General features: G+C 36.1%; 2 protein-coding genes across 2 annotated transcripts in view; both read right to left on the bottom strand.

Annotated features, from left to right (window-relative positions):
* Window positions 1-1,549: 1,549 nt before the first annotated feature.
* prrt1 (proline-rich transmembrane protein 1) lies at window positions 1,550-16,521 on the bottom strand. The gene is made up of 4 exons (XM_032581245.1): window positions 16,203-16,521; window positions 10,346-10,674; window positions 6,986-7,177; window positions 1,550-3,620 (listed from the first exon to the last, which is right to left on the bottom strand). Exons 1-4 carry the CDS (start codon window positions 16,219-16,221, stop codon window positions 3,444-3,446), a joined length of 717 nt encoding a protein of 238 aa, XP_032437136.1. The 5' UTR covers window positions 16,222-16,521; the 3' UTR covers window positions 1,550-3,443.
* A 785-nt stretch (window positions 16,522-17,306) lies between these two features.
* skic2 (SKI2 subunit of superkiller complex) overlaps window positions 17,307-21,514 on the bottom strand; it is a 30,104-nt gene continuing 25,896 nt past the window's right edge. The window contains exons 27-29 of the mRNA XM_032581233.1: window positions 19,572-19,790; window positions 19,040-19,180; window positions 17,307-17,715 (exon numbers count right to left, since the gene is read on the bottom strand). Coding sequence (XP_032437124.1) covers window positions 17,515-17,715; window positions 19,040-19,180; window positions 19,572-19,790 — 561 coding nt within the window. The 3' untranslated portion in view covers window positions 17,307-17,514. The remainder of the gene's footprint in view (window positions 17,716-19,039; window positions 19,181-19,571; window positions 19,791-21,514) is intronic.

Below are 21,514 nucleotides of genomic sequence, written 5' to 3'. Positions count from 1 at the left end.
TATGCTGACAGAGACATCATATGACATATTTTAAATATGTACAACAATTAAAACAAAATAAAGAGGTGAGAGAAGGCAAGTTAAAAACCGTTTGAGACAGCAAGGCTAGCCTGAGCTAACCTTAGCTAGGCTAACATGCACAGGCTCAATTTAACAGCGACCTTATGGTTTTTGTGCAACAAAAATAATTTACAAAGTGAAAATTCACACAAATGACCCATTCAGTCAGAGTAACGTCTAAGAAAAGTGAGGGACAATTTAGGCATTGTCTAATTTAATTTAATCACAAGCCTGTAGAAATTTGTCACTGTAAAATATTTTTATTTCAAGTAAATAAATTGAGAATTAAAAAGTAGATGGTAACTTTCAGTTTATTTCTACGTATCCTTCCCCGTGCGCATTGGCATGCTAAAACCATTAGCATTCTCTGTACAACAGTCTGTCACGCTAACAATATAGAGCAAGTTAATTCAAACACCTACTGTCCTACCCATAGGGTGAATATACTGATATACAGTGCTCCGAAAAGTATTTCCCATTTTATTTCAGCCTTTTATTGCATTTAAATAATTCAGATAATGAAATAAATTCTAATATCAAGTATAATCAGAGTGAATAGTCATAATAAAAAGAACTTTTTTTTCAAATTGTGATTTAATTTAGAAGGGGAAAAAAGATTTTAAAACTAATGTTAAAAAGTAATTGTCTCCCAAACCTAGTAATTTTATTTATGATGACTATAAATTACTAAAAATATCATCCAAGTAAGTAGTTAGCAAAGACAATTCATGACTCGTAAAAGAAAATAATTTAAACATAAACCCACAACTGATTTTACAAAAGAATAACATTTCCTTTTTAAGAATTACAGTACAGCTGCAGGGTAAATCCTTGTTTCTGATTAATAAATGAAGGCCCAGATGTTCCCAGATATACAGAAAATAACACATCGCCATTAATAATACTCTTATTACAAACTACAGCATATATCTTTTTTTAAATACTGTCTGTAAATTTAAATAACTATAATATTTTTTAAAATATCATCATCAAAGGGAGAAGCAGAGAAACAATGTGGAGCAGAAGAGATATGTAATAGGTCCATTTATCATTAAATAGGGACTCACAGGGAGGGATAAAGTTTTCATAGAGCAGAAAGTGCTACAACACAATGTAGGCATTAATATGTCCTCTTTTACTTGAAACATTCACTTCATAACCCTAAGATAAAAGTTCATAGAGCGACTTCACAGCCACGATACCTCTCAGAGACAACAGCCCAGCTGCTGTTCGGAGCTACATTGTAGAAACGCACACATCTATCCTTAATACTTAGGACAAATGGAAACAAACTGAGGATGACATGCAGGGTTATGTTACCTCATATGTCTACTGCTGCACTAAGAACAGAGTCTTAGAGGGTAAATATTAGCTCTGCCACAGAAAAAAGGCTAAAACTCGTCTAAATTACTTGCAAAAAACAGAATATCTGCAGATTTAATCTGTATATTCTTCCTTTCTATGTCTCCATTTCTTGTTTTTTTTTTTGTTTTTTTTTTTTTGGAGTAGCTTGTTTACCACTTTGGAAAATACTGCATCACAAACCCATTGAATATTTTAGGAAATGTTCCCATGAGCAGCTGGGTGCACAGCTACTTTTGCACTAAAAGCCCATTAGCCTAGATTTATATTCATCATGCACTATAAGATCTATAAATGTAAACAGCTGTGTCATTTTATCTGGTTACTACAAAGTGCAATATCATCATCATTACCATCACGAGGTACTAACGGTAAGCCAATTCAGAGTATCAGGTAGCTGCAACGATTCACTACAGACTACAGCAGACAAGGTTGATGCAAGGGTCAGGATTAAATAAATAAGACAATAATTCACATATAAATAAATTAGAAATCATATAGTTTATAATAGTGCTATCTCATCTGGCATTTAATATGGAAATTAAAGCAAAGTTTGCTGACAGCTAACATCAGAAAGTATTCATAACTTGTACACCAAAACCACACCAAAATCCATAAATAAATAAATAAATAATAGACAAATGAAGAGGTGTGAATACTTTCTGGTGATACTGCATGTTGGGCCTCATATGTGTTTTGATCAGGCTGGGGGCTCACAATGGGCCAATGCAACCAGTGTTGGTAAAACCAGTTATAAATCTTGGTTGGAACACAAATGAGTATTATTTTAAATTATCCAGCTCATCTGAGACCCGTATGGGTCCCGATTATTACCCAGAGTTGAACTGCCTCTAACCCATTTGGAGGAAACATTACATAACCAAAGGACACTGCATCTGAGACCCATTATTTAATTACGCGAATGGGTCCCACGCATAACGATAGTGGTATAAATGCATAGTGGCCAATCCATCTTCACAAATTAGTGCCTTGTGGAGCAGAAAACCTTTATAAGAACAAATAAAAACTATTTCATGCTCCAAAAATGATGCATTATGCACTGGGCAGGACTAAAAGTGCATTTGTCTAACTTACACTGCAAAAACACAAAATCCTACAAAGTATTTTTGGTGAGGTTTCTACTGAAAATTACAGGTAACTTTTCAGCAAAGATATCGGAGCTTGTTTTAAGTCAATAATTCTTTAGTATTGATGAAAATGTGGTAGTTTCATTGGCAGGTTATGATAAAAATGTCTTCCTAAAAGTTTAATAATCTGCTAATGGAACTAGTAATTTTTTAAAATCAAAGTTAAGGAATTGTTTAGAATTTTATATACTAAAAACTCACCTGTTTGGAGTTGCTTTTTAACCAAAATTAAAGAAATGCTAACCAACATTTTGATTTGTAAGGACTCGGCAAAACGTAATGTTGAAATTGTTGCTCTATGACTTCATATTTCTGTGCTTTACATCAGAAAGCGCTTTATGATGTAAAGCACTTTGAGCTGCCTTGTTGCTGAAATGTGCTATACAAACAAGCTTGATTGATTAAAACAAGCCCATACATCTTATTGAAAAGTGTACTAAGATATTTACAGTAGAAACTAGACCAAACATACTTGGATTTAGTGTTTTGCAGTGTAATAAATGGACGTTGTGAGTCGGTTGTTGAAATATTAAACACACAGTGACTTACAGTTTGTTACCTAACTGCATCAATTAGCAGCAGACAAATGGATCGCGAACACAAGAAGGTTTGTCTCCATCCTGCAGCTCATACTTTTAATATGAAAGCAAATATTAAGTGGTCATTCTGGACCTATTTAACAACCGCTTGCTATTTTTGGTCATTGGTGGGTGTTTGATAGAAGCAGGTTAGGTCTTTAAACTGTGTGGGTAGCTGTACAGAAAGGGCCGACAAGCAGAAGCAGTGCATTTTCCTTCCCCCCCTCCTCACCAAGCGATTGACAGTAGTTAGATAGATAATATTTAGACGCTCTGGTTGGGAAAGCGGGACCAGTTAGGGGTCCCAGTCGTCGTCGTGATGCTGCGAGGCTATGATGACGACCACGGTGAGGATGGTGCAGAGCACCAGCGAGGCGATGCCCACGGCCAGGCTGATGAAGGAGAAGTTGCGGGCCTCACGGGACGCTATTTCCGCAGTCACCATGTCCCCTCGGGCTATCGCCATGCGCACCTGAGCAGTGGACAGAGAAAGAGAGGCGAAATGAGCGAAACACGTTGCGTAACGAGACGGTGCATGAGTGGGAGCAAGACAGCACCATGTATAGATCGATTTCACTGCAGCACAGGCTGCATGTGCAGGAAGAGGCCGCTGCATGCAACACAAACACAAAACACACAGCAGCCACAGACCCGGCTCCACAGAAATGTTGCTGCGGGGCAATCACTTATTTAGGGAGGGGGCACAGAAAATAGGTATTTAATTTAATATAATTACATAAACAAACATATAACTTTCAAATACAATACCCATTTTGCTTATTAATACAAAAAAACAAATTAAAAATGCTGAGTGATTACGCTAAGACTTTCATAAACATTAGCTCATATGTTGCAGAAATCTAAGAATCTAATGCTTCCAATCACTGAGTCTATTTCTTTAAATGCAAAATCAATCTACTCATGTAAGAGTATCAATAGTTCATAATATTACTATTATTAAAAGTGCAGTGCAGTAAAACTACTCCTATACAGTCCCGGCTCCACAGGAATTTTGGTGGGGGAGGTACAGTAAAACTGGCATTTAATTTAATATAAATAGATAAACATATAACTTTCAAATAAAACATCCATTTTGCTTATTAATACAAAAGCTAATAATCTAAACAGTGACTTTTACAAAAAATTGAGTAATTATACTCAGATTTTTATAAATATTAGCTCAAACGTTGCAAAAATCTAATGTTTCCAATCTCTGAAGTCTATTTCTACCTAAACCTCAAAATCTGCATCTGGCTATTTTTGTTTATTTTAGCTGTAAAAAATACAGAAAATGTTCTAGGAGGGAATGATTTAATTTTTCCAGAAATCATGGAAGTTTCAATGTGTATCAGTTATTCACAATTCACTCTATGGTGAAATAGTGTAATAATAGTTTTAAATGAAGAAAAACTGAATTTGATTTTATAATTTTAATGAAAACAAAATATTGCAGATGTACATGAACAAAGCACTTTGTATTTTAAATGCAAAACTATTAGTAGTAGTGTTAGTAGAGGGAATAATGTCACTAGTACTAAAAGTAAAAAGTACAGTGCAGTAAAACTTTTTTTTCCCCCAAAATTACTCAACTACCCACCTCTGAAGATAGATAGCAAAAATTAGTAGCCTGTTATTGCTAACTAGCTTAACATACAGTATATTGTCATGGATTAACTAGCTAACAGCTTATTACTCTACTTACTCGGTTTGTTTAGAGAAAATTGTGCAAAGGTTATTTGCCTTTTACTGGTTTTTTGTCATGATTTTAATTTCTAACACACAGGCGTTTAGATCTGCAAAATGTCTCGGTTGCTAACCCGCTGGAGCTAGCATCTTAACCACTCGTGTTGTGTTTAAAGGCGGCTCGGAAAAGCACGTTACGACATGTTAACAACGGAGTAAGCAGTTGTAACAGCGGAAAAAATGCGGGGAACAGGTACGGGAAGTGCGGGAGCCCTTTCTGTTTCAAATCGAGATAAAAAGAAGGTTGGAAAAAGATAAATAAATTAAATAAACAGCTTCGAGGTCAGGGCGGGCACGGCTGACTGTGTGCCCTCCCACGCCGCCGGGGCTGGGCAGCAGCCACACATACTGTACCGCTCGGACCGGCGCCTCCACGGCCTGTCAGCTCCGCTCAGCTCACAGCCAGCTGAGCGGGCCCGGAGGACAAAATCCATTCTGTCCCGTTGCACTGACAGTGGTGCGGTTACGTAACGTGGCATGTTGAGTGCATGTTGGTCAGCCCGGTTTACCGTCACACAGATGGAACAACAGGACTCATTAAGTGTGAGGAGAGCCACCAAAAGGAGCTTTGATCACCGCATCCTCCGTGGAAAAACTCTGGTACACAGCTCTAACTGCAACAGCTTCCGACCTTATGCTGCTCCAAACACTTTATGTATTTTGTTTTGCAGCGTTCCCCAACGTTTGGATGGTTTCATAGCAGAGGTGTCAAACTCAGTTTTGTTTTGGGCCAAATTAAGATCATAAATGCTCTTAAAGGGCCGGTTGTGCCAGAATGTATTGATAAAACCCGTTAAAAATATTAATAAATGAGATAACGTTGAACATCTTTCCAGTCTAACCAGAATTTCATGATTGTTTTTGTGATTTTTTTTGCAATAAAAATCACTTTGGGGCAGTGTTTATGGTATTAATTTGGAAATATTAGTGATATTTGCGCTTATTTATGACTTTTCATTACTCAGCGTACATATCTATAATCTGACATCAGTTAAGGTTGAGGCAGCTGTTTAGTACAAGTAAGAAAGTTTTTAATAATTTTGATAAAAACCTGAAATAAACTGTGTTAGCACAAAAAATTGGGTGTATTTATTGATTTTGCGTGAATTTCCACGATAATTCTCAAGAAACTGAAGGGACTGATTGATATAATTTGGTACTAAACAGATAAAAACTGCATTTGTTTGATTGATTACATTATATTTAAACAGACCTAATGTTTAGTCTAGGTTGTAGAGGGCCACATAAAAATCTACGGCGGGCCGGATTTGGCCCACGGGCCTCGAGTTTGTCTTTTCCAGCAGACATTGATAAGATATGAGACATGATAAGATGTGCAGAAATCATGCATTCTGTGTGATTTCTGCAACTTTTGCGACTCAAAAAAACTATGCATAAATAGTAAATAGGCCCGTCACAATAACAAATTTTGCTGGACGATAAATTGCCCCAGAAGTTATTGCGATAAACGATAATATTGTTGTTTTGAGACCATTTTCAAATAATATAATGGTATAATGATGCAAGAACAAATTCTCAAAGATTAATAAACTTTAAAATCTAATCAAAATTTGACACTGGGACTGGAAGACATTTTAAATGTCCAAAATAAATAAACAAAAACAACAAACAAAATTAACTATGAACAACTGTTCTTCAAAAAAGAGCTAGTTGAGACCAAAGCACCAGACTGAAGACTTTTATCATCCTGTTTTTGATGGAAAAAGAGAGAAAAATGGCAATAATTGAGCTTATTATAATTTAGCAAACAATTAATTGATGTGCATATTGCGACAGGGCGACTCATGAAAAAAATGTAACTCATGTGATTAACGTATTTAAGCCAAATCACATTTTTCTTTTAGAAATCTGAGACATTTTAAGGCCTTCATTTTAAATACATGAATTGAAACATTTTAAAGTCTCTACGAACACATTGTGAAGTCAAAGGCCAGACAATAATCTCCAAGCTTTACTTTGTGCCTCAAGTTGCTTCCTCAAGTCAAAGATGTGTATAGAAAATGTCTTTATCCGCTAAAGTATTAGCAGTTTTTATTACTCCCACATAAAGGTACAATAAAAAATGAGTTTTACCTTCACCGCCTTGATGATGGCGATGATGCCTGTAGGCCAGAAGCAGCACACGGTGGTTAGCACAGCGATGGGCAGGTAGTCGTGGGGCGGCCGGCGGTCCATCAGGGTGATGCTGGGGGGCATCGGCATGGGGTGGATCTGGCCTGGGGGGATCCCCGGGTGGCTTCCTGCTGCTGGCATGTAGGGCTGACCCTGAGCGGACCGGAACATGGAGCGGTTAAGATGATTAAAACTGAACATTAAAGCCGCGATGGCACATCTTACCAATTGGAGAATTCAAGCACTTTTCAAGGGTTTTCAACAGTGTTGTATAGTAACGAAGTAAAAATACTTCACTACTTTACTTAAGTATATTTTGGAGTACTTCATACTTTCCTGGAGTATGAAAATTTTTGATGACTTTCACTTTTACTTCACTATATTTCCGAACTTAATTGCGTACTTTTACTCCGATACATTTTCAATGTGTGGTTTAGTTACTCGTTACAAAAAAGCGAGAGAGAGAAACGCAAGTGTTTTGACCCCACCTACTGATTAGCAAGTAGCAAGTAGGCTACCGAACAAAGTCCGTAGCCTGCTTGCCTGGGCTTGTTCATCACCACCAATAGGATACTTCTTCTTCTTCTTCTTTTCTATTATGGCGGATCACAAGCAACTTTAAGGTGCATACCGCCACCTACTGTACATGAGTGTGTAGAAGCATTACTTCATATCTATTAAATTCTACTTTTTAATTTTGTATTCTTAAGATAAATAAACAATGCTTTCCTTAATTTGTGAATATCTGTTATGTTTCCTTCATTTCCTAATATACCTTTAAGATTCCATTCATGCCCCATATTTCTAACTATTCTCTTTAATTCTTCCCTTTCGAGTTCATTTGACTTACAGTTCATCAATATGTGTTCTACATTTTCTTTCTCTCCACATCTCTCACATTTATCATTATTTTTCCTCCCTATTTTATAAAGCATGTCATTTAAGTAGGTATGACCTACTCTTAATCTACTAATTATTATTTCTTCTCTTCTGTTTCGTTCATTAATGCTTCGAATTCAAACTGACTTTTGTACTTCATATAATCTTCTTCCTTTCTTATCTTCATTCCACATTTTTTGCCATTTCTTGATTTCTTTACTTTTAATTAGGATACACCTGTTTCGCTTCTCCCATTAAACACAAAGCAAGTCTCGCAATCAGTAGCAGTCACATGGAAATTCTATCTTACAAAAACTCCCCGTCCAACTTGAAGAAACACATCGAGGTAACTTCTTATGAAATGGTTATAATCCTCCTGTTTCAGTAACTATAGCTTGGTCACTAGGCACTACTGTATTGTGAAATCTTGACCATAAATGAACTTTGTTTGGCATTGTTTCAGTTCCACACGTGGTGTATTTAGCTTAGGCCTAATGTTGACTGTAGCAGGCTACCTAGACTCCTCTGTTCAAGGGGGGACAGAAGCCATAGCGATAGCAATTTAGACTAAATTTAACGAATATAGGAAAGGCATGCAAGTTCAAAACCAGGTTTACAGATGCCAATAAGCTGCATTTCTCTCCCAATTCTTTTTTTCTTTTGCATAATGACCAGTTGTGTGCACCACCTACTGACTGTAGGATTGACTGATTCACTGATTTGTGAAGTAGAGTAATCGTAACAGCTCTTTTTCTTCATGTTGGCCGCATTTTCTGTACTATTTATTTTTCTCATTTTCAGCACTGACCTTACTTGAAGGGAAAACTTAAGGCTTACAAAAACTTTGTATTTTCTGTCCTGGAGGGTATACTAAGAAGCTGGTTCAGTTGTAAAGCAGGTTAAGTTAACCTTGTGCTATAGGTAAAGCACCTAATTTTCTTAACTAAATGATGCCTGCAGGTATATCTATTAGCAGGTTTAATTTTGCCTGCACTTGGTTGGGTACATTATTTTAAGTGTATTTGACAAGTTTACCAAAATATAAAAAATGTCATTCAAACTGCATTTGCTTTGTTTTACTTTTTACTTGTACTTTTCATTACATTACTTGAGTACATCCATTTTTACAGTAATTTCCATACTTAAGTACAAGAAGTTTCAGATACTTTAAGACTTTAACTCAAGTAACATTTCAGTCAGTGACTTCGACTTTTACCAAAGTCATATTTTGGAGAGGTACTTGTACTTTTACTTGACTCTGAGATTTCAGTACTTTATACAACACTGGTTTTCAAGGTAACTTTCCAAACTCAATTCAAAATCCTAATTCAAAAATACTTTATTGATTCCAAAAGGAAAACTAAATGTTGTTGTAACTCATAATAATAAAAATTCTTGAATTTGAATTAATGAGTAGATAGTTATAGAGCAGGAAAGGTCTCCTGTAGCAGTCTGTAGTACAGTGATCTTTGAAGGAACCTCTGACTGAAGACATTCTTTGGTACGACAGAATTTTAGTGCCATATTAAGAAAAATAAAATAAAATAAAAAACAAAATCCTGAGAATAAAGTTGTAATATTACGAGAATAAAGTCTTAATATTAACACTTTATTCTCTTAATACTACAATTTTCTTCTCATATTATTCCAACTTTATTCTTGTACCAGTTTATTCTCGTAATTTTATGATTACATTCTCGTAGTTTAAATATTTGTATTGTTTTTTTAGCAAGGCCCTAATACTCTGTTGTACTTTGGAGAGAAAAACAATACAAATGAATTAAAAAAGGCAGTTTGCTAATTACATAATATAATTTATAAATGTTATTAATGATATACTATGATAGGATTCTATAGCAAGGGCAAAGTGAACTAAAATATAACAAAATTTTATGTTCCTTCTTTCTTTCTTGTCAGTTTGTGAATTGTTCTGGTTCTGTATCTAAATCTGTCCAACGCTAAAAATTTCTCTCCTTAATTTATTCTGAAATATTTCGTTTTCTAATAAAATTGATAAAAAATTAAATTAAATTAAAACTTTGGAAATCAGACGAACTTTGATATTAAACAAACATGGAGGAACCATTTTTGCTCACTTGTTTTAGTAATTGGTGAACTTTTTACCTTTAAATCTGAAACGTTAGTAATTTTGTACCAAAAATACTGGTGATGATGATGATGATGATGACATTCCACAAACTAAATGTTGTTCAAAATAAAACTTGTAAAGATTTTCAAATAAGATTCACCCAAAACGTCAAATATTTCTAGTTAGGATAAGCAAAGGTTGTTAAAAAATCAAGCTTTTAACCTAAAAACAAATAAACGCAACATGAAACTGCCTCAATGTGGAACCGCTAATCCTGAAGTTAATAGATAAAAACAAAACAAAAGTTAGAAAAAATAAATCTGTGAGAGTTTCGGAGTCGGTCTGTGACTCACCGACGCCATGGGATAGACGGGAACGTAAGCGGTGCATGGCTGCAGCTGCAGCGGGTAGCCCGGGTGGATGTACCCCACAGGCGGGTGCTGCACGGCGCCTCCGGGGCCCTGGGTCTGCACCGTGTAGCCCTGCGCGGCGCCCGGAGCCCCGTAGTGGAACGTCGTTTCTTGGAGGTATCCCTCGGAGCCCGGAGGCGGCGGCGGAGCGGGATAACCGGGCTGGGCGCCCGGCACGGCGGCCATGTTGGGATGCTGCTGCATGTTGGGATCCGGGGGGCCAGAGAGGTACGGGGGCGGCTGCATGGTCTGACGGCCGGAGTCGTCGAGTCCTGAGAGCAGGAGAGCGACGGTTAACAGACATGATGTGACGTCATGCTGAACGCAGCTCCACTAAATGTGATATGGAGCTAAATTGGTGCCACAAAGTTTGCACAAAAATGTTCGTTTTGAAACTGGAACTAAATATTTGAAACAGAAAAGTTAACTTTTAAAACTGAAAAATAATTTAAAACTGAAAAAAAAGATTTGAAACTAAAAAATAATTTTGAATTTGGAAAAGAAAAACCTGAAAAGCAATTTTGACACTATTTCTCAGATATTTCTTTATCAGTTTCAAACTTTTTTTCATTTTCAAAAATGTTTTTCAATTTGAAATAATTTTTTTTTCTCAAAATTATTTTTCAGTTTCAAATATTTTTGTCAGTTAATTTTTTTATCCTGTTTCAAATATTTTTTCTGTTTCAAAACAAACATTTTTGAGCAAATATTATGGCCTAAGTAGTTGTGAAAGAAATGTTCACAAAAAAATAAAACTGAAAAGCAATTTTGACTTTCTCAGATATTTCTTTTTAATTTCAAACTTTTCTCTTTCGGTTTCAAAATAGTTTTTCAGTTTTAAATTTTTAGTATCAAATTTCTACTTCAGTTTCAAACTTTTTTCAATTTCAAAAAATATTTTTCGATTTGAAATGATTATTTTTCTGTTTAAAATGTATTTTTCTGTTTCAAATATTTTTGTCGGTTTAATTTCTTCTCAGTTTAATATTTTTCTCTTTCATCTTTTTTCGGATTTTTGAGCAAACATTATGGCCTAAGGAAACGTTCACAACTGCTTTTCAGATTCTTTTTTACAGTTTCAAAATAGTTTTTCAGTTTTACATGTTTTAGTATCAAAAATCTTTTTTGGTTTCAAATTTATTTCAGTTTCAAAAATATTTTTCAGCTTGAAATTATTCTTTTTGTTTCAAAATTATTCATCAGATTCAAATATTTGTATTAGTTAAATAATTTTTCAGTTTAAATTTTCTTATGCTTAATTTATATATATATATATATATATATATATATATATATATATATATATATATATATATATATATATTTTTTTTTTTTTTTTTTTTTTTTTTTTTGCAGGTTCAAATATTTCTTCAGCTTCAAAACAAACATTTCTGAGCAAACATTATGACCTAAAAACTTCCACAACTACTTTTCACATTTTTTTTAATATATATATATTTTTTTCAGTTTCAAATCTTTTTTTTCCAGTGGAGGGAATCGAGCAGAATTGTGCAGGAAGGCTATATATTCTCCAACCTGCTCCATCTCTGCATTAACGATGACAGCAGTCGACATTTCCACACCTCAGAATGAAGACGATGAAACAAATACCCTTTTCATCTCTGTTTATCATCAGTCAGACATGTGGCATTTCATCATGGAGAAGCTCGTCTGCTTTCTCCCACCTGTGCGTTCCTCTCCGTGTTTGTCAGAAAATGACTGATAGAGTGTCGTGTTTTCACAGCATAAAGGGGGGCTGAGATAATACTGCCTGACAGGGACATGGAGGAAGGAAGTGAAGGGGGGAAACAGGTGGATGCTGGATGTTGAACCCAGCAGCTGCACTGCAAAAACACAGAATCACAAGTATTTTTTGCTCTATTTCTAGTGCAAATATTTCAGTACAATCGAAATAAGACTAAACTAACTTTCAAACAACTTTTCAGCAAGATATCGGAGCGTCATTTAAGTAAATAATTCCTTAATGTTGATTTTTTTTAAAGTACTAGATCCACTAATAAAGCATTTTTTCAATATTACTTAAAACAAGTTCTTATATCTTTCAAGTAACATTTCAGCAAAATAAAGGCTTGTTTTAAATCAATAATTCCCTAATATTGATGAAAAAGTATCAGTTCCACTGACATATTATTTCACTTATGGGAAAAATGTTTTAAGTAAAATAATCTGCCAATGGGACTAAAACTTTTACATAAATATTAAGGAATTATTGACTTAAAACAATCTTGAAAAAGTTTTGTTTGTCTTATTTCAAGTGCAGTAAGATATTTGCACTAGAAACGAGACCAAAATACTTGATAAGAGTTTGTGTTTTTGCAGTGTAGGAGCTTGTTTTCAGTCATTAATTCCTGAATATTAAATTTAAAAAGGTACTTGTTCCATCCGCAGATTATTTCACTTATAGCAAAAAAATGTTCCCCATATCATAAATGAATATAATCCGACAGGAACTAATAAGTTTTCGTCAATACTAAGGAATTATTGACTTAAAACAAGCTCTTATATTTTTGAGAAAGTTACTTGTTAGTTCGTTTTGTCTTATTTCAAGTCTAGTAAGATATTTGCAATAGAAACTAGACCAAAAATACTTTGTAAGATTTTGTGTTTTTGCAGTGACAACTCTCGCTTTATGTAAAGTTTCCTTAACAAGAAAGAAGTGGACCAGAAACACAAAGAGACACTTAGAGAAGGTTACAGACGGGACAAGCAGTTTATTTGCAAAAGCAACCAGAGGCATGTTTATTTTATTCCCGTGTTTCTCAGAAGATTTGAAGGCTTACAGGAACGACGGGCAACAAGAGGCAAAACATTCCTCACATGACAACAGCGTTCGCGTGAAATAATCCACTAAACACTGCTGCTGATGTTTGTTTCCTCACCTATCCTGAAAAACAACCTACACTGTTAAAAAATATTCTGATATCTAACAATATCAATTTCCAATGAACAATTACAAGAAAGTCAGCCTGCTTATAACCGAAGCATTAAGATATTATGCTGCATGTTTGGCAGAATTGTCTGCAGGTTTGGAAAGGAGGAAATAAGACAAAACTAACTTCCAAGTAACTTTTCAGTAAGAATTATCAGCTTGTTTTAAGTCAATAATAACTTAATATTAATATTAAAAAGGGTAATAGTTCCACTGGCAGATTATTTCACTTATAACAAGATATTTTAAAAGTTAAATAATCCGCCAGTGGAACAAGTACTTTTTGCAGAGTAGGAAGCTTGATTTTGGGAGGTAATATGTTGGTTGAATGATTGCTAATAATAAAATCGCAAATAGAACAATACACCATAATATGTTGATCTATTTGTGACAAACTATGCTTATAGTGAGTTTAATCAATTTGAGAAAAATGTCTGGCTCGCAGCGCTAAATCTGGGTGTTGCAGCTGATTTTTTCAAAATTTCAACTTTTTAATTTGGGACTAAAATGTTTCCTATAGGCACATTTTTAGAAAATCTAAATTTTGTACAAAGTCAGTTAAGCAGTGCAGAGTTAAAGCTGCTGTTTTTGTAGTTATTACTGCAAACATACCAATAGTTTAATCTGACTGAGTTTGAGACGGAGAGAGACAAACCAAATATTTCACACTGCAAAAACACAAAATCTTACAAAGTAAGTAGGAGTTTCTAGTGCAAATGTTAGTACACCTGAAATAAGACAAAAATAACTGACAAGTAATTTTTCTGTAGCTTGTTCTAAGTTAATAATTTCTTAATATTGATTAAAATGTATCGTTCCACCGGCAAATTATTTCACTTATGAGAAAAATTTCTTAGTACAAGTTAAATAATCTGCCACATTCTGGAATTAGTAGCGTAGAGTTTCTCTAGATCTTGCTGTGACGTTAGTGCTTTAATCCCAGAAACATTCTTATAAAGACAGAAGTCCGACTTTGTAACCATGTTTATGTGTCTTTGAAGGTTCATCGCTACACCCGGGTTTGCTACCTGGCCACTTTAGTTTCTAGCTGTAATAGATTGTTTTTAAATTAATCTCTAAAAACTGCTTCAATGAAGTAAATCATGTGACCTGGGACCAAAAGGTTTCCCATATTATAAGTGAAATAATCCCTTTTTAAAATTAAGGAATTATTAACTTAAAACAAGCTCCTATCTATATATCTATCTATAAACCTTGCTGGGATATTAGTATTTTAGTCCTAGAAATGATAGCAGACCGTCTTTGTAAAGTCTTTATGTGTCTTTGAAGGTTCAGGACATGATCACTATAGTTTCTAGCTGTAATAGAAGGCTGTTTTTTTAAACGATTAAGTGGAAAAATAACTAGTAGTCCCATTAGCAGATTATTTCACTTTCAAAAAGCCATTTTTCCCAAGTAATAAGTGAAACAATCTGACAGTGAAACTAACCTCTCAAAAAATCAATGTTAAGGAATGAGTGACTTAAAACAAGCTCCGATATCTTATTAAAAAGTAACTTGTAAGTTAGTTTTGTCTTATTTCAAGCACTAATAGAGTAGAAACTAGACCCAAAGGTACAATAAATAAACATCTAAAGCTTGCTGGGATGTTGGGATATTAGTTTTTTAATCCTGGAAATGATAGAAGACCGACTTTGTAATTGTCTTTATGTGTATTTGGAGGTTCAGGATCTGATCACTACAGTTTCTAGCTGTAATAAAAAGTAGTGTTTTTTTTTTCTTTATCACTAAAAAGCGTTTAGTGATGTAAATCACGTAATGTAGGAATAGCAGATTAGTATCTGCAGCTAAATGTGGATCCTAAATAAACTAAACTAAACCAAACAGTCACGACTCGAAGAAAAGCATCACATACAGAATAAAAAAAAATAAGTGCTGGTTCCACTGGAGGATTAAAGGCCTTTTTCCCAAGTAATAAGTAAAATAATCTGCAGGTGGAATTCGAACGTTTAAACATCAATGTTAAGGAATGACTGACTTAAAACAGCCCATATAGTTTATTAAAAAGTAATGTGTAAGTTAGTTTTGTCTTATTTCAAACACCAATATATTTACACTAGAAACTAGACCAAAAATAGATTAAATGAACACGTAAAACTTGCTGGAATATTAATCCTTTAAGCCTAGAAATGATAGAAGACCGACTTTGTAACTGTCTTTATGTGTCTTTGGATGTTCAGGACCTGATCACTACAGTTTCTAGCTGTTAATATAAATTAATTTCTAAAACTGTTTTGATGTAAATCGTATAATGTAGAACCAGTGTAATAGATTATTTCTATATTGCTGCTGCTCGTCCTTTGTTTCCCTCCTCCTCCGTATCAGCTCCAGTTTTCAGTCCAGTTTATTCTGGATGCAAAACTCCGTCTCTGCTCTCGATGTTAGATGAAACTATGGCTGCGGACCCACAGCTATTACTGTCATTATTTATTTATTATTGATTAATTGGCGGAGGCACGAGCAAGTAAAGGCACGCGCATGCAGAGGACACCCACATCAAACAGTCTGGGGAGACGTACGTAAGCTTGTGCGTAATGATGGAAATGAGAGATTAAAACGGAGGTTTCATGTATTTTAACGCCACATTCTGGATGGTTCGTGATGAAATACGGGCGGAATCGTGTCGCCGGGGTGGAAATGACCCGAAACTACCCTGACGGGGGCACTTTTAACAGTGATAATTAGAGGCCCTGCGGTGATTTTCTCCCCCTCATGCTGCACCCACACAGCGGCGCATCCTCCCGCTGAAGCAAGCAGCTCCGGATGGAGCAAAATGTGAACAAATCTGACAAAAAAAAAAAAAAGAGAGAAATTGCGTCTCCGTCTTACCGTGTTTTTCAGACGACATGCCTCCCGGTTTTCTGTACGTCCCCTTTAGTCGGATGTTTCACTCCGGCTGCTGGTAAATATTAAAAATAATAATAATAAGAAAAAAATCCCCTCCTCCTTTCGAAGATTTTATTTCTCCAAACGCGTTAAACCCATCTTCAGGATGTCTTCATCTTAAAAACACGCTCGGTTTGAAATAAACTCGAGGAGTTTTTATTTTTAACGGGGTTTTAATCCTCGGTGTCGCTCCGCTGCTCCGCTCCGCTGCTCTGATGAGGTTTCTTCACCAACACGTCGCTGTATATTGAATTAACGAAACACAAAACTAACCTCGTCTTAAAGCGACAGCCCGAAATGTGGGCTGGAAGCGAGCCGGCCCAAAGCAGAAGCGAACTGAGCGGCAAAGAGCTTTAACATAAGAGAAAATAAAAATAAAAAAATACATGCTTTGGGAAAACCATAAATCCAGATCTGTACCATTAAATATAAAAAATGTCTCCGAAAAAATATCAATAAAAAAAAAAAATAAAAATAACATAACATTTTATAATATATTTGGCAAATTTGATCATTGTTTATCAAAAGTAATCCTTTATTATAGGCTCAAAATGTGTCTAGAGAGTAGTCAGTACCTGCATTTCCATTACAAACGTGCGCAAATGTTTGTCTATATTCCCGACAATGTAACAAAAAAATAGTCTAAGTTGCGGTGTTTCCATTAAACAAGAAATGCAATAAAAATCACACAAAATAAGTTTGTTCATGAGATAAGTCATTAAAAACATCCTCCTACCACTTCCTGCTGTCGTCTTCTTCGTGGTTTTCTCCAGTAGAAACATCCTGTTGTTGATCATGTGACGACAAAATTGTTTCCAATGTAGTTTTGTGAAATAAATTTTGATATGGCCAAAAAAAACAGGAAGGGGGGCCCAAAATCCAATTGTGCCTCAGGCCCTGTATAATTTTTCACCGGCCCTGCTGAAACATCCTTATTAGGATTTATTTTTTTGATAAATATGATTAATTTCTCTTCTCAGAACCTCAGTTTTCTCCCTAAATAATCTTGACAACAAATATAAAAAAATAAAATAAATAAATCATGTAAGCAGTTTAGGAACAGATTTTAATTCTGTACAATAATTTACAACCCAAACTCCATGTCTTGTTCCCAAAGTGTTTGGTCTGTTAATTAAAATCTCTCCCAGATTTCCATGTAAACATCAGCTTCCACTTCCTTTAGACACAAACATTCCTGTTACTTGTATGTCCAGTTTTTACATGATTGGCTCGTCCTTCCTTCAGATTTGTTTTCTCAGTGGGTGTAGAGGGAGGCGGTGAAGACGATGTCCCTGCGGATGGCCAACGAGGCTTTCTCCATCTTGCTGCCCAGTACAGAGTCTCCCACGATGCGGGCGGCCTGCCGCACCTCCTTCAGCACCTCGTCCAGGCGCTGGATGCAGCGGACCACCGTGCCCTCCTGCACGTCTGTGAGCATCGCAATCTCAGCGAACGGCTGCAGCAGGACAACAAGAGGCAGGAAATCAGTTAGTGGACCAATTGATCAATAAATCAATAGGTAGATTATTGTAATGGAGCATACAGGTGCGATAATATAACTAAATATAATTCAAAAATACTTTATTTACAGGCCAGTTAGTTAATGTAACATCATTAGGTAGGGCTGTGCGATATGGCTTAAAAATAACATTCAGATTTTTTTTTTATTCTAATCGATTTCATTTTTGCTTGTTTCCTTTTCTATGACGACGACGGCCACGCTAAGAAAAAATAAATTACAACAATAGAGTCAATATTAAAAAAAGAAAGTAAAATTTTCTTAAAAAGTAATAAAATTATGAGAATAAAGTCATAATATTGCAAGAATAAAGTACAATTATGAGAAGTAAAAACATAATATCAATAAATTTTAAAAAAAGAGAGAATATAGTCATAATATTACAAGAATAGACAAAAAAAAATGAGAATAAATATAAGGATCAAGTCATAAATTGTGAAAGTAAAGTAAAAAAAATACGAGTATAAAGTCGTAATATTACGAATTTACTCTCGCAATACTTTGACTTTATGTTCATATTATTGTGCCTTTATTCTCATAACACCTTAAGAACATTTTCTTAACAAGTTGAAGCTTCAGGTGTTTTCACACCTGGTGGTTCAGTAGATTCAGTTCCACTGGGGAACAAAATTACAACATTTGTTACATTTTCAGCTGCTGTGGTTCTTTTTTAAGTTGCACTGTTAAACCATTTGAAAACCTGTTCCCCTCCTCGCCTGTGGTGGCGCTGCATTAAGAACCACTGAAGGAAACAACACAGAAACCTCTGAAGAACAAATGAGTGCAACTTCCTTCTTCATGAAATGTAAACAACAATTGGGTAGCGTGAGATTTTTGTACGACTTTTCCTTTGTCTTTTCCAAAGGACCACGAGCCATTTATCCTGTCACACCAGATTATTGTGTTTGTTTGGTTGTATTTACCCAGAATGCCCTGCTTTTGGAGTGGTCTCTGGTCTGCTTGGCATTCATAAATCCATTCGAATTACGTCACAGTTCAATTCAACAGCTTAGACGTAGGTTTTAAGGTGTATAAGAGTTTGTTTTTTTCAGAATTTGATTGCACATTTACGCCTCCGTAAACAAATCAAACTTTCTAAACATTGCCGGAGTGAACGCTCCTTCAATTACTAGAAAACCCCAAGAGACGCATCAGGTTTTACTGGTTTCAAATGAACAACTTCTACAACAGTCGGAAGCCGCAGTTTGCATGAAATGTGGTGTAAAAAGTGAGAACTGGGTCACAAGGTGGACATCCTCACCATGCCTCTGGCCCAGCAGTACACCACCTCAGTCAAGCCGAACTTGAACTGGCCTACAAACTCCTCGGCCGTCTGTGCTATCCCACATTCCCGCTGCAGCTGCCCGATTCGCTGGGCCACCGACAGCACGCGGTCGATGCTCTGAAAGGAGAGAAACGGGACAAAGTGGATCAAACCTGTCAAACCCACCAGACTCTACAAGCTGCTCCTGGGTGTCAACAGGAGAATCTCCTTCCAGGAAATCTGTGTTTTTTTCTTCCAGATAGCGACTCAGGGCATCACTAATTTAAGCTCCTGAAAAGCTCTTTCATGTCAAGGCTGTTCCCGACACTCTGACGCAGAAAGTGATTTAATACGTGACCCGATCTGAGTCAGGAGACGAGGCCTCGCTGTCCTTTCTGCAGGATGTTATGCATCAGGTCAACACAGCCTTACACAAAATGAGTCACTGCGGCGTCTCTGCAACACGTCGCTTCACTAACTACTACTTTCTGTGACACGCAGGGAGCAGAGCCCGTCTCTTCCTCCTCACCTCCTTCAGAGTGCTGGTGATGTGCGGCTCCGTCTGCGTGTTCTGGGTGAAGACCAGGCAGGACAGCAGGGCGGCGCTCTCTTCGGGCGCCAGCGGGCTCAGGACGTTCTCGAACAGCAGCTCGGTCAGAAGCAGCTCGTGGCTGCTGATCTGACAGGCCACTCGGCCTTTGAGCTGCACCGCGCCGCTGCTGTCGATGTACTGCAGCGACTGAAGGACCTGAGAGCCACAGAGCAGGAAGATGAACAAACCTGGTCAAGATCAAGACCGATGAACGACTGCAGGACTGAACCCGCTTCCTTAAAATCCTTGAACCGGGTAGGATAGCTCTATAGGTAGGCCTGTGACAATAACAAATTCTGCTAGACCACAGGTGTCAAACTCAAGGCCCGGGGGCCAAATCTGGCTCGTTGTAGTTTGTTACTCTAGACTCCAATTTACATCAATAAGTCAGTACAGGTTTTCACAAATCTGCAAAATTTACATAAAATCAACAAATCTCCACATTTTTTTCAAATTTCACTGCACATTTTCTCAAAATTGGTCAAAAACTTTGTGTTTAAGTGACTGCTGCCTCAGCCGTACTTGATTTTATTGTCCATAATTGATACAAGTAATAGGAATTTACATTTAACATCATACATTAGTGTGAATATTATAAAAATTCCTTAACATTTCTAGACTGGCACCACAAAATCTGTAATTTTGATTGCAAAAAAACCACTAAAACAATCACAAAATCCTGGAGGAACAGCTATTTATTGATATTTTAACAGTTGAATTGGTTTTATCAATATATTCTGGCACAACCGGCACTTTAAGAACATTCAGATTTTGATTTGGCCCAAAATTAAAATGAGTTTGACGCCCCTGTGCTAGACGATAAATTGTCCCAGAGCTTATTACGATAAACGATGATATTGTTGATTTGGGACCATTTTCATGTATAATAGTAATAATGGCACATAAAGCAAGAACACATTCTCAAGGATCAATAACTTTTAAATTCTAATGAGCATTTTAACACTGAAACTGGTAGACATTTTAAAAATCCCAAATAAATAAACAAAACAACAGAAACAACAAATAAAGTGAATTATGAAGTCTCTGTAAACAAAATTATCTTTAAAAAAAGGGGCTAGTTGAGACCAGAGCACCAAACTGAAGACTCATCATTCAGTTTTTGGTAGAAAGAGAGAGAAAAAAGAAAAACAATAAATCAAGCAAATGAAAATTATTGAGTTTCTTTTAATTTATCATGTGATTAATTGATTTATTGTTTATTGCGGCAGGCCCGTCTGTGGACGATACCAAACATGTTCACTACATTTGTTGCTCAAATTCCATTAAATAATGAGATTTTGGTCGACTCAGTTCCGCCTATTTGTTGTTTTAGGGCGCCTTGTCACTTTAAAGCTGCAGTATGTAACTTTTTATTGTTTTTAAATATTTGCTAAAATTATAATTATGTCTTGACAGTTTAATATGAGACAGATAATCTGTGGAAAAAAGAAAATTGAGCTCCTCTACCTTTTCCCAGTGCTCCCAGTGCTAACCAGCAGAAACAACCAATCAGAGCCAGGGGGCGGGACTTTGAACTGTCAATCAGTCTCATGCTCACCCGTTCCTACCTCCTCTCTGTTACGCTACAGCTGGTTCATCACAACATAGCCTGACAACAATGCTAAGGCTAGTTAGCATAGCCACAGATGACAGCTTTCCTGTAATGGCAAGTTGCTTTTCCACCATTAGTACATCAAGTAGCATGTACACAAGGTTGATTGACAGCGCTACAACCCTCCTCCTGGCTCTGACTGGTTGTTTTTGAAAGAGAGAGGTGCATATTTGAAAACCACAATAGTAGAAATGATAGGAAGTTGAGGAGATCGATCTTTTGACAGATCATCTGTCCTAAACCATGTTTCACAACATGGTGACAGTTT

This window comes from Xiphophorus hellerii, chromosome 13 (genome assembly GCF_003331165.1).
Source record: "Xiphophorus hellerii strain 12219 chromosome 13, Xiphophorus_hellerii-4.1, whole genome shotgun sequence".
NCBI classification, from domain to species: domain Eukaryota; kingdom Metazoa; phylum Chordata; class Actinopteri; order Cyprinodontiformes; family Poeciliidae; genus Xiphophorus; species Xiphophorus hellerii.
Note: the sequence above shows the minus strand (reverse complement) of the source record. Positions and strands in the feature narration are given on the sequence as shown.

Coding starts and splice junctions, on each gene's coding strand:
- prrt1 (XM_032581245.1), bottom strand. Junction 7,178..10,345: donor CCGTCTATCCCATGGCGTCG/GTGAGTCACAGA, acceptor CGGTCCGCTCAG/GGTCAGCCCTACATGCCAGC. Junction 3,621..6,985: donor CCATCATCAAGGCGGTGAAG/GTAAAACTCATT, acceptor TCCACTGCTCAG/GTGCGCATGGCGATAGCCCG.